Here is a 13869-nt window from a genome sequence, read left to right as displayed (position 1 = left end):
GTCTCAGAACGCCAGCGCTGACCAGGAGGTTCTGGAGTCCTGCATGACCAGTGAGGGTCCTGAGGGGAAGGAGGAGGAGGGGGGGGGGGAGCAAGATGGAGGAGCAGCTGGAGTCAGAGGAAGCCCTGGACATCTCTTAGTGTGTCGTGATCCGTGACAAGGATGTAGTGTTTGTATGAGAAATTAAAATGGTTGTTCACAATTGTTGATATTTGTCTCTTGTCCTAATTTTTTTTTATAGTACTATTTTAAGAAGATGTTAATTTGTGTCACCTTATATTATCCAGTAACGATGAATTGTTTAAAATTATAAGGTAGAAATAAAAGCCTCATCACCAAAAAAAATTGAAAAAAACATTTTATTTTAATTTTTTTTATATAATTACGAAAATAATAATTTTATATACATAAAAAATGTATATAAAATAATTAATTTGTAAATTAAGCTGTTCATTATTAATATGGGGCCTTTATTTTAATTACATTTCTTTCTTAATGTGTTGATTCTTTTATTCATTATTAGATTTGATTACTTTTTTTCATAATACGGTTTTTATTTTAATTATATTTAGATAGATAGAATTGGGTGTCCGGTGCCTTGCTCAAGGGCACCACTGCAGGGCAGGAGGTGAACTGGGACCTCTCCAAGTAGCAGTCCACACTCCATATTTAGGTCTGGTCGGGGACTTGAACCGGCGACAGTCCAAGCGCCTACGGACTGAGCCACTTTATTATTCTGTCGAATTATTGAGTCTTTCTTTTCACATAATGGCCGCATTGATCCTCCACAACATTGGGTCAGCACCGTATCCCCGTAGGTTCATCATTTCATTCTGAATGCATAGTAACACACTTTAATAATGCATTGCTTGATTAGATAAATGCTGAGTTAAAAAAAGAAAATCAACTTTAAGTAATGTGTAAAATGCAGCAGAGGATTAGCGACACGAGAACATATTGTTGGGACGAGATCAGAAGAGAAGGAATACTTTGATCCCAATGTGGGGAATGTTTGCGCGGCAGCAGCATAAAAAGACAAGGCGTCGAACATTAGAGAAATTAAAGGAGTAGAAATAAACAATTCAAAATGTAAACGTCTCTAATAGAAAGAAAATATACATGTTGAAATACACATTTACAGTGACAAAATAAAAAGCAAGATATTAAGTGCGTAAGGAATGGAATATATAGACAGTTTTATTGATTGGGATGAACCCTTGAGATGCACCGTCTCGTTTCCAAGGGGGTCCCGACAACAGCAACAACTTACAGACAAACAAAAAGACAAAATGAAAAACATGACACACGAGACAAACTATTAAAATTATTTCAGGAGTGTCTAAGTACTAAGTATATAACTCGTGTACTATAATTAACAGCTGCAGACATCCAACTCATACTCAGCAGAGGTGGGAGAAGTACTCAGGTCTTGTGTAAAAGTAGAAGTACTCAGGTCTTGTGTAAAAGTAGAAGTACTCAGGTCTTGTGTAAAAGTAGAAGTACTCAGGTCTTGTGTAAAAGTAGAAGTACTCAGGTCTTGAGTAAAAGTAGAAGTACTCAGGTCTTGAGTAAAAGTAGAAGTACTCAGGTCTTGAGTAAAAGTAGAAGTACTCAGGTCTTGTGTAAAAGTAGAAGTACTCAGGTCTTGTGTAAAAGTAGAAGTACTCAGGTCTTGAGTAAAAGTAGAAGTACTCAGGTCTTGAGTAAAAGTAGAAGTACTCAGGTCTTGTGTAAAAGTAGAAGTACTCAGGTCTTGTGTAAAAGTAGAAGTACTCAGGTCTTGTGTAAAAGTAGAAGTACTCAGGTCTTGAGTAAAAGTAGAAGTACTCTTGAGTAAAAGTAGAAGTACTCAGGTCTTGTGTAAAAGTAGAAGTACTCAGGTCTTGCAAAACATGACACACAAGACAAACCACGTACAGTCTGTTCAGTGGAATTAAAGCAATACATACAATCATTACAATTTGAGACAGTCGAGCAAATCAGTTTCATCAAATCAGTTTCATCAAATCAGTTTCATTATATCAGTTTCATTATATCAGTAATACCAAGTGCAGAGCAGCTGAAAGTGAGATGATAATGTTTAAATAAACCCAGTGATGCCAGAGATCTAATGGCAGCAGGTCAAGTATTCCAGTCAGTGGGGCTTTGAACGTGAACGCTCTTCTGCCAATCCATGTTTGCAGAGGGGACAGAGAAATACACCTGAACAGAATGTCTAACTTGATGATTTGGTGAGTAAGGTACAAAATACTGCTTTAACTAAGGGGGATAGTTAAGATAAATGCATTTAAATATCAGCTGAAGCCAATGCATGTGTCTTCTTACATTTAAAGAAGGCCATTTAAGTTGGAATATTACATTGAATAAAACCTAAAGTAAATTAAAATGTTGAGTTTTCAGAATTCAGAAAATACCTACTACTTTATTGTTATTTATGTTTACCTCTGTATAAACCCGACTCTGAATCAAAACAATGAAAAACCTGTTGAGTTGTACAGTAGACACCGTGCACGCGAAAATAGGTGTTGGTTACGAGCGCGCCCCCGGCACCGTGCGCGATGACGCAGCGAGCCGCCGCCTGTTGGTCTTCAGTTGGTGACGAGGAGTGTTGTGAAAATGGCTCCGACCCTGCCCGAAACTCCGAGGAGGAGATGACGGCGCGGAGGAGCTCCTTAAGTCCTGGAAACAACACGGTGTCCTCCCGAAACACGGAGGCAACAGGCGTGAGGACAACCAGAGAGCAAGAGAGGGGGAGAACCGGTTAAAAGACCACCTCCGTACAACCGTCGGGAACAGAGAGAACCGGTGAAAACACCCCACCACTCCTTCCCTTTCCCCCGATATGGAGGACATAAACTCGAACATCAACGCGGACCTGGAGGTGCGGAAGCTCCAGGACCTGGTGAAGAAGCTGGAGCAGCAGAACGAGCAGCTCCGGAGCAGGTCGTCCGGTCCCCTGGCCGCCCACAGGCCCCACAGCGCCGGGTACGACCCTCTGTTCCCCGGGGGTCTGCTGGAGAACAGCCGGAGCCCCAGACTCTCCTACGATGGCATCAGCTTCCGGAGGCCCTATGAAGGGGCTTCGGCCGGAGCCTCGGTGTCCGCCAGGAATTCACTATATTCGGACACTTTCCCTGCTGCTGACGAGGGGGAGACGTCGATCCTGGACGAGGTGGAGATCCTGGACCTAGAGGACATGGACTGTCTCCACGAAGACGAGGACAGCTGGTGAGTGACAGGCCGGATCTGGAGGCTCCCTGCCGGGGAACAGCTGCTCCAAACACCCCTCTCTTCCTCAGGAGTTTCCATGAAGTCATGTCGGTGATCTCTGTGGATCATTCGAGACAGGCTTTGCATTATTTCAGGAGTGACTAAGTACTAAGTATATAACTCGTGTACTATAATTAACAGCTGCTCCAGACATCCAACTCGTACTCAGCAGAGGTGGGAGAAGTACTCAGGTCTTGAGTAAAAGTAGAAGTACTCAGGTCTTGTATAAAAGTAGAAGTACTCAGGTCTTGTATAAAAGTAGAAGTACTCAGGTCTTGTATAAAAGTAGAAGTACTCAGGTCTTGAGTCAAAGTAGAAGTACTCAGGTCTTGTGTAAAAGTAGAAGTACTCAGATCGTGTACTTGAGTAGAAGTACTCAGATCTGGTACTTGAGTAAAAGTAGAAGTACTCAGACCTTGTACTTGAGTAAAAGTAGAAGTACTCAGATCTGGTACTTGAGTAAAAGTAGAAGTACTCAGATCTGGTACTTGAGTAAAAGTAGAAGTACTCAGATCTGGTACTTGAGTAAAAGTAGAAGTACTCAGATCTGGTACTTGAGTAAAAGTAGAAGTACTCAGATCGTGTACTTGAGTAAAAGTAGAAGTACTCAGATCTGGTACTTGAGTAAAAGTAGAAGTACTCAGATCTGGTACTTGAGTAAAAGTAGAAGTACTCAGATCTGGTACTTGAGTAAAAGTAGAAGTACCAGAGTGTAAGAATACTCTGTTTCAGTGAAAGTCCTCATTCAAAATGTTCCTCAAGTGAAAGTAGAAAGTATTCTCATCTAAATATAGTGAAAGACAGTGAAAGTAGTCGTTGTGCAGATTGGTCCATTTCAGAATAATATATACGATATGTTTTATAATGATTGATCATGAAAGTGTTCTCAGAGCTGGTGAAGGTGCAGCTAGTCTGAAGTACTTTGTAGACTGCAGGGTAGCTGGTGGAGGTGCAGCTAGTCTGAAGTACTTTGTAGACTGCAGGGTAGCTGGTGAAGGTGCAGCTAGTCTGAAGTACTTTGTAGACTGCAGGGTAGCTGGTGGAGGTGCAGCTAGTCTGAAGTACTTTGTAGACTGCAGGGTAGCTGGTGGAGGTGCAGCTAGTCTGAAGTACTTTGCAGACTGCAGGGTAGCTGGTGAAGGTGCAGCTAGTCTGAAGTACTTTGGATACTGCAGGGTAGCTGGTGGAGGTGCAGCTAGTCTGAAGTACTTTGGATACTGCAGGGTAGCGGTGGAGGTGCAGCTAGTCTGAAGTACTTTGCAGACTGCAGGGTAGCTGGTGGAGGTGCAGCTAGGTCTGAAGTACTTTGTAGACTGCAGGGTAGCTGGTGGATTTACTCCCGGTTGAACTACAGTCCTGATTTCAACACTTGGTTAGATTTCACCTCCTTCATCTGTGAAGTAACTAAGCGATTAAATACATAGTAAGTGGAAGGAAAAGTACACCATGTACCTCTGAACTGTAGTGGAGTAGAAGTACACCATGTACCTCTGAACTGTAGTGAGTAGAAGTACCACCATGTACCTCTGAACTGTAGTGGAGGAAAAGTACAACCATGTACCTCTGAACTGTAGTGGAGTAGAAGTACAACCATGTACCTCTGAACTGTAGTGAGTAGAAGTACACACCATGTACCTCTGAACTGTAGAGAGTAGAAGTAACAAACCTGTACCTCTGAACTGTAGTGGAGTAGAAGTACACCATGGTACCTCTGAACTGTACTGAGTAGAAGTACACCATGTACCGTCTGAATCTGTAGAGAGTAGAAGTACACCATGTACCTCTGAACTGTAGTGGAGTAGAAGTACACCATGTACCTCTGAACTGTAGTGGAGTAGAAGTACACCATGTACCTCTGAACTGTAGTGGAGGAAAAGTACACCATGTACCTCTGAACTGTAGTGGAGTAGAAGTACACCATGTACCTCTGAACTGTAGTGAGTAGAAGTACACCATGTACCTCTGAACTGTAGAGAGTAGAAGTACACCATGTACCTCTGAACGTAGTGGGAGTAGAAGTACACCACCATGTACCTCTGAACTGTAGTGGGAGTAGAAGTACACCATGTACCTCTGAACTGTAGAGAGTGAGAAGTACCCATGTACCCTCTGAACTGTGGTGAGTAGAAGTCACCATGTACCTCTGAACTGTAGTGGAGTAGAAGTACACCATGTACCTCTGAACTGTAGAGAGTAGAAGTACACCATGTACCTCTGAACTGTGGTGAGTAGAAGTACACCATGTACCTCTGAACTGTAGTGGAGTAGAAGTACACCATGTACCTCTGAACTGTAGAGGAGTAGAAGTACACCATGTACCTCTGAACTGTAGAGGAGTAGAAGTACACCATGTAGCAAAACATGGAAATACTCAATGAAAGTACAAGTAGCTTCAAATAGAACTTGAGTAAATGTACTTAGTTACTTCACACCTCTGGCCTGGACCCCCAGCTGGAAGACGTTGATACCTCCTGTAGATAAACTTGACTTCTTAAACGTGTTCCTGCTGAGGTCATGACCGCGCTTCCTCGGTGTCTCCGGTTCGGGAAGGATCCCTCAAAAAGAGAAACTCGACGACGAGACAATAGTTTCCTTATTGGTTCATAAACTTTAAAGCTAGCTGGACGTGGGTTTTAACATTCCCCCATTTTACACTTGGATGTCTGAACTCCAGCTGTGGCTACCCTTAGTAAAGGACAGCCCTACAGGGTGTTGTGTTGTTGTTGTTGTTGTTGTTGTTGTTGTTGTTGTTATGGTGTAGTAGTGCTGGTGTCAGGAGGTCAGGCTGTTTCTCTGGAGGCTGTTCTCTTGCCTGAGGAGAGGCAGCCATGTTGTTCTTCTTCTCCTCTCCTGGCTCTCAGCTCTGAGGATGGATGTCTGGTGGCTGAAGGAATGCTGTCCCCTCAAACAGCTGATCAGCATATCTGTGTTTACATCTGGAGACAAAGGCTGGAGACGATTCATCACCGTCAGTGTGTGTTATCAGCCCTCACTTTGTAATCCTCTCACACAAGTAACTTCCCCATCAACGTACACGTCTGTATATCAGTATGTAGTGTCTCTACTTTAAAGAGTCCTCTCCTGCTGATGTTCAGGTGTATATCAGTATGTAGTGTCTCTACTTTAAAGAGTCCTCTCCTGCTGATGTTCAGGTGTATCTCAGTATGTAGTGTCTCTACTTTAAAGAGTCCCTCTCCTGCTGATGTTCAGGTGTATATCAGTATGTAGTGTCTCTACTTTAAAGAGTCCTCTCCTGCTGATGTTCAGGTGTATATCAGTATGTAGTGTCTCTACTTTAAAGAGTCCTCTCCTGCTGATGTTCAGGTGTATATCAGTATATAGAGTCTCCACTTTAAAGAGTCCTCTCCTGCTGATGTTCAGGTGTATATCAGTATATAGAGTCCTCCACTTTAAAGAGTCCTCTCCTGATGTATATCAGTGTGTAGTGTCTCTACTTTAAAGAGTCCTCTCCTGCTGATGTTCAGGTGTATATCAGTATATAGAGTCTCCACTTTAAAGAGTCCTCTCCGGCTGATGTTCAGGTGTATATCAGTATGTAGTGTCTCTACTTTAAAGAGTCCTCTCCTGCTGATGTTCAGGTGTATATCAGTATGTAGTGTCTCTACTTTAAAGAGTCCTCTCCTGCTGATGTTCAGGTGTATATCAGTGTGTAGTGTCTCTACTTTAAAGAGTCCTCTCCTGCTGATGTTCAGGTGTATATCAGTGTGTAGTGTCTCTACTTTAAAGAGTCCTCTCCTGCTGATGTTCAGGTGTATATCAGTATGTAGTGTCTCTACTTTAAAGAGTCCTCTCCTGCTGATGTTCAGGTGTATATCAGTATATAGAGTCTCCACTTTAAAGAGTCCTCTCCTGCTGATGTTCAGGTGTATATCAGTGTGTAGTGTCTCTACTTTAAAGAGTCCTCTCCTGCTGATGTTCAGGTGTATATCAGTATATAGAGTCTCCACTTTAAAGAGTCCTCTCCGGCTGATGTTCAGGTGTATATCAGTATGTAGTGTCTCTACTTTAAAGAGTCCTCTCCTGCTGATGTTCAGGTGTATATCAGTATGTAGTGTCTCTACTTTAAAGAGTCCTCTCCTGCTGATGTTCAGGTGTATATCAGTGTGTAGTGTCTCTACTTTAAAGAGTCCTCTCCTGCTGATGTTCAGGTGTATATCAGTGTGTAGTGTCTCTACTTAAAGAGTCCTCTCCTGCTGATGTTCAGGTGTATATCAGTGTGTAGTGTCTCCACTTTAAAGAGTCCTCTCCTGCTGATGTTCAGGTGTATATCAGTATGTAGTGTCTCTACTTTAAAGAGTCCTCTCCTGCTGATGTTCAGGTGTATATCAGTGTGTAGTGTCTCTACTTTAAAGAGTCCTCTCCTGCTGATGTTCAGGTGTATATCAGTATATAGAGTCTCTACTTTAAAGAGTCCTCTCCTGCTGATGTTCAGGTGTATATCAGTATGTAGAGTCTCTACTTTAAAGAGTCCTCTCCTGCTGATGTTCAGGTGTATATCAGTATGTAGTGTCTCTACTTTAAAGAGTCCTCTCCTGCTGATGTTCAGGTGTATATCAGTGTGTAGCGTCTCTACTTTAAAGAGTCCTCTCCTGCTGATGTTCAGGTGTATATCAGTATGTAGTGTCTCTGCTTTAAAGAGTCCTCTCCTGCTGATGTTCAGGTGTATATCAGTATGTAGTGTCTCTACTTTAAAGAGTCCTCTCTGGACTCTTTAAAGTAGAGTATCTAATGAGCACCATTAGGGCGCAGCTCCGGATGCTCAGCTTCTTCCAGAGGTAGACCCATCCTCTGTGTGCTGGATTCAGGAGGATTCATGTTGTGGAGGGAGGATACCTCTGAAAGCTAAAGTGTTGACACAGTGTCCTCAGAGGGCCTCAGGATGCAGCCTCACTCACTTCCTGTTTACATCAGACTCTTCCAGATTCTGCTCACTCATCATCTGTTGCTCTGCTCTGAGCATCAGATGATGGCTCCTGTCACACACTCCTGTGATCCTGCTGGCATCAAAGTGCTGCTGCTGCAGACACACACACACACACACACACACACACACACACACACACACACACACACACACACACACACACACACACACACTGAGGCTGAGGGACTCCTCTCTGAATGATGCTCATTGTGTTGTGAACAGAGAGACTCTCCTCTCATCATGAACACACGCCTCACAGCCGCTCCACAGCATGTCTCTGCACAATGGACGAGGACAGACACACACACACACACACACATCAGAGAGAGAGAGAGAGAGAGAGAGAGACCACACACTGAGAAACATACCCTCGCGAGAGGTATACTGCCTCATAGGTGTTAAGTTATCATTCAGCTAAATCAATCACATGTAGGTACCTTTACTTTTACTTGAGTAAAGAAGTTTAGTCAGTACTTCTACTTTTACCAGAGTATTTTAAACACGAGTATCTGTACTTCTACTTGAGTAAAGGATGTGTGTACCCCTATGTTTCAGGCTATACGAGGCGAAGCTGGACAGCCCCCTGCAGAAGGCTCTGAGCCCCATGGTGTGGTGCCGGCAGACTCTGGATAACCCCAGCCCGGAGATGGAGTCGGCCAAACGCTCTTTGCTGCACCGCCTGGACCTCACCATGTCAGGTACGCTGCTCCGATACAGCCACTGGACCTCACCATGTCAGGTACGCTGCTCTGATACACAGCCACTGGACCTCACCATGTCAGGTACGCTGCTCCGATACAGCCACTGGACCTCACCATGTCAGGTACGCTGCTCTGATACACAGTTACTGGGCCTCACCATGTCAGGTACGCTGCTCCGATACACAGCCACTGGGCCTCACCATGTCAGGTACGCTGCTCTGATACACAGTCACTGGGCCTCACCATGTCAGGTACGCTGCTCCGATACACAGCCACTGGGCCTCACCATGTCAGGTACGCTGCTCCGCTACACAGTCACTGGGCCTCACCATGTCAGGTACGCTGCTCCGATACACAGCCACTGGACCTCACCATGTCAGGTACGCTGCTCTGATACACAGTCACTGGGTCTCACCATGTCAGGTACGCTGCTCTGATACACATTCACTGGACCTCACCATGTCAGGTACGCTGCTCTGATACACAGTCACTGGGTCTCACCATGTCAGGTACGCTGCTCCGCTACACAGTCACTGGGCCTCACCATGTCAGGTACGCTGCTCTGATACACAGTCACTGGGTCTCACCATGTCAGGTACGCTGCTCCGCTACACAGTCACTGGGCCTCACCATGTCAGGTACGCTGCTCTGATACACAGTCACTGGACCTCACCATGTCAGGTACGCTGCTCTGATACACAGTCACTGGGTCTCACCATGTCAGGTACGCTGCTCTGATACACAGCCACTGGACCTCACCATGTCAGGTACGCTGCTCTGATACAGCCACTGGACCTCACCATGTCAGGTACGCTGCTCTGATACAGCCACTGGACCTCACCATGTCAGGTACGCTGCTCTGATACAGTCACTGGACCTCACCATGTCAGGTACGCTGCTCCGATACACAGTCACTGGGCCTCACCATGTCAGGCACGCTGCTCCGATACACAGTCACTGGGTCTCACCATGTCAGGTACGCTGCTCTGATACACAGCCACTGGACCTCACCATGTCAGGTACGCTGCTCCGATACACAGTCACTGAGTCTCACCATGTCAGGTACGCTGCTCCGATACACGGTCACTGGACCTCACCATGTCAGGTACGCTGCTCCGATACACAGTCACTGGACCTCACCATGTCAGGTACGCTGCTCCGATACACAGTCACTGGGCCTCACCATGTCAGGTACGCTGCGCCGATACACAGTCACTGGACCTCACCATGTCAGGTACGCTGCTCCGATACACAGCCACTGGGCCTCACCATGTCAGGTACGCTGCTCCGATACACAGCCACTGGACCTCACCATGTCAGGTACGCTGCTCTGATACACAGTCACTGGACCTCACCATGTCAGGTACGCTGCTCTGATACACAGTCACTGGGTCTCACCATGTCAGGTACGCTGCTCCGCTACACAGTCACTGGGCCTCACCATGTCAGGTACGCTGCTCTGATACACAGTCACTGGGTCTCACCATGTCAGGTACGCTGCTCTGATACACAGTCACTGGACCTCACCATGTCAGGTACGCTGCTCTGATACACAGTCACTGGGTCTCACCATGTCAGGTACGCTGCTCCGCTACACAGTCACTGGGCCTCACCATGTCAGGTACGCTGCTCTGATACACAGTCACTGGGTCTCACCATGTCAGGTACGCTGCTCTGATACACAGTCACTGGGTCTCACCATGTCAGGTACGCTGCTCTGATACACAGCCACTGGACCTCACCATGTCAGGTACGCTGCTCTGATACACAGTCACTGGGTCTCACCATGTCAGGTACGCTGCTCCGCTACACAGTCACTGGACCTCACCATGTCAGGTACGCTGCTCTGATACACAGTCACTGGGCCTCACCATGTCAGGTACGCTGCTCTGATACACAGTCACTGGGCCTCACCATGTCAGGTACGCTGCTCTGATACACAGCCACTGGACCTCACCATGTCAGGTACGCTGCTCTGATACAGCCACTGGACCTCACCATGTCAGGTACGCTGCTCTGATACAGTCACTGGACCTCACCATGTCAGGTACGCTGCTCCGCTACACAGCCACTGGGCCTCACCATGTCAGGTACGCTGCTCCGACACACAGTCACTGGACCTCACCATGTCAGGTACGCTGCTCCGATACACAGCCACTGGACCTCACCATGTCAGGTACGCTGCTCCGATACACAGCCACTGGACCTCACCATGTCAGGTACGCTGCTCCGATACACAGCCACTGGACCTCACCATGTCAGGTACGCTCCATCAGAGCAACACATTATAAAAAGGACAAAATACAACTAAAAATGGTGCAAAATGAAACGGAGTAGGACAGGATGGACGTGTGTTTTATTCCACGTATTGCATTACTAGTGTCAAAAGAAGCCCCGTCCAACAACAAGACACCACTGTGAAAGCTGAGTGCTCCCAGTTTACTACGTGTTCACTAGATGAAGTCTTTTGTTGTCATTAACACTTTAGCTACATCACTGTGCAGCTGCAGCAGCAGCAGTGTGACAGGAGCCATCACCTGGTGCTCAGAGCAGAGCAACAGGTGATGAGTCTGCAGGATCTGGAGGAGTCTGATGTAAACAGGAAGTGAGTCAGGCTGCACCCTGAGACCCTCTGAGGACAGTGTGTGAGGCTGCACCCTGAGACCCTCTGAGGACAGTGTGTGAGGCTGCACCCTGAGACCCTCTGAGGACAGTGTGTGAGGCTGCACCCTGAGACCCTCTGAGGACAGTGAGTGAGGCTGCACCCTGAGGCCCTCTGAGGACAGTGAGTGAAGCTGCACCCTGAGGCCCTCTGAGGACAGTGTGTCAGGCTGCACCCTGAGACCCTCTGAGGACAGTGTGTGAGGCTGCACCCTGAGACCCTCTGAGGACAGTGAGTGAGGCTGCACCCTGAGGCCCTCTGAGGACAGTGAGTGAAGCTGCACCCTGAGGCCCTCTGAGGACAGTGTGTCAGGCTGCACCCTGAGACCCTCTGAGGACAGTGTGTGAGGCTGCACCCTGAGACCCTCTGAGGACAGTGAGTGAGGCTGCACCCTGAGACGCTCTGAGGACAGTGAGGTCAGGCTGCACCCTGAGACCCTCTGAGGACAGTGAGTCAGGCTGCACCCTGAGACCCTCTGAGGACAGTGAGTCAGGCTGCACCCTGAGACCCTCTGAGGACAGTGAGGTCAGGCTGCACCCTGAGACCCTCTGAGGACAGTGTGTGAGGCTGCACCCTGAGACCCTCTGAGGACAGTGTGTGAGGCTGCACCCTGAGACCCTCTGAGGACAGTGTGTGAGGCTGCACCCTGAGACCCTCTGAGGACAGTGAGTGAGGCTGCACCCTGAGGCCCTCTGAGGACAGTGAGTGAAGCTGCACCCTGAGACCCTCTGAGGACAGTGTGTGAGGCTGCACCCTGAGACCCTCTGAGGACAGTGAGTGAGGCTGCACCCTGAGGCCCTCTGAGGACAGTGAGTGAAGCTGCACCCTGAGGCCCTCTGAGGACAGTGTGTCAGGCTGCACCCTGAGACCCTCTGAGGACAGTGTGTGAGGCTGCACCCTGAGACCCTCTGAGGACAGTGAGGTCAGGCTGCGAGCTGGGAGCGGCACACACACAGGAAGAGGAGGAGCGGCACACACACACCCGGGAAGAGGAGGAGCGGCACACACACCCGGGAAGAGGAGGAGCGGCACACACACACCCGGGAAGAGGAGGAGCGGCACACACACACCCGGGAAGAGGAGGAGCGGAACACACACACGGGAAGAGGAGGAGCGGCACACACACACGGGAAGAGGAGGAGCGGCACACACACGGGAAGAGGAGGAGCGGCACACACACACGGGAAGAGGAGGAGCGGCACACACACGGGAAAAGGAGGAGCGGCACACACACACACACACACACACACACACACACAGAGTCTCAGGTTCCTTTGTTCCTGCACCTGCCCTTCGTAGTGCTGAAGTGCGTCCTCGTGTCACGTGCCGGGTGCTCTCGTCACCGTCAGGAACTCTGTGAGAAAAGTGACGCCAGCATCTTTTATTATTTTGGTCAAATCTAAAAGATAAACTCTCTTTCGGTGGAATCTAAGAAAGATGCACATGTGACCCTCTGTCTCCGTCTCTAATTATAAACGACCCTCGGCTAAACTGAGCCGCCAGTTTCACCCCGGCATGTCCATGTGACGTGTTGAGCAACACACACACACACACACACACACACACACACACACACACACACACACACACACACACACACACACACACAGTCTGGGATGATACCTTTATTTAATCCGGATTGCAGCTCTGATCAGAAGTCACACAGAACTTCTCTCTCTCTTGTCCTCTTGCTATGGGGGCTGCAGCTGCCCTTGTGTCAAAGCAAGTCATATTAATAATTAAAATAAAATGTCTTAGAATATTTGGGAAGAAAATAAAACCATAAATTAATACAAAAAGTTATTCGACAAATTAATTATTTCTGTTTTGTATCATATTAAAAAGAAACACATTTATTTGGCAATTGGGGATTTTGTTGTTACTAATTTCTTTCCTTTCTTTAAATAATGTTTGGACGAGTATTGATTCATCGTAATGGCATCATCAGTCCTCCCTCCTCCTTTAGATACGTCTCATTTCTGAATAGACTCATCATATCTGTTCTCTGTGATCTCATCAGGTGCTGCAGGATCACACACACACACACACACACACACACACACACACACCCTCATGGTGCATCACTTCCACAGCACCTAGTATTCTCTGTCTGGTGACTCAATGAGCCTTGGACCAGAGGAGGGCGAGTCAGAGACGCGGCATGGAGCAGCTGCAGCGCTCCATGGCGGTGAAGTTCACTCGTCGGCAGAAGCACTTCTCTGACTCGTCGGCTCTGAGCGGGATGTCCCGGAGAACGGGCGAGGCTCCTCCTGAGGGTTATGGGATGGATG

The 13869-nt window shown here is 47.4% G+C and overlaps 2 protein-coding genes across 4 annotated transcripts in view; both read left to right on the top strand.

Annotated features, from left to right (window-relative positions):
• anapc4 (anaphase promoting complex subunit 4) overlaps positions 1-209 on the top strand; it is a 5460-nt gene extending 5251 nt beyond the window's left edge. The window contains exon 5 of the mRNA XM_034079369.1: positions 1-209. This exon is cut by the window's left edge and continues 71 nt beyond it. Coding sequence (XP_033935260.1) covers positions 1-157 — 157 coding nt within the window. The 3' untranslated portion in view covers positions 158-209.
• Positions 210-1198: 989 nt separating this feature from the next.
• Positions 1199-13869, top strand: part of slain2 (SLAIN motif family, member 2) — a 34695-nt gene continuing 22024 nt past the window's right edge. For all 3 annotated transcript variants that reach the window (XM_071202589.1, XM_034079365.2, XM_034079366.2), the window contains exons 1-2: positions 1199-3228; positions 8771-8913. In XM_071202589.1, coding sequence (XP_071058690.1) covers positions 2843-3228; positions 8771-8913 — 529 coding nt within the window. In that variant the 5' untranslated portion in view covers positions 1199-2842. The remainder of the gene's footprint in view (positions 3229-8770; positions 8914-13869) is intronic.

This window comes from Pseudochaenichthys georgianus, unplaced genomic scaffold (genome assembly GCF_902827115.2).
Source record: "Pseudochaenichthys georgianus unplaced genomic scaffold, fPseGeo1.2 scaffold_595_arrow_ctg1, whole genome shotgun sequence".
NCBI lineage: Eukaryota > Metazoa > Chordata > Actinopteri > Perciformes > Channichthyidae > Pseudochaenichthys > Pseudochaenichthys georgianus.
This window is presented reverse-complemented; position numbering and strand designations above follow the sequence as displayed.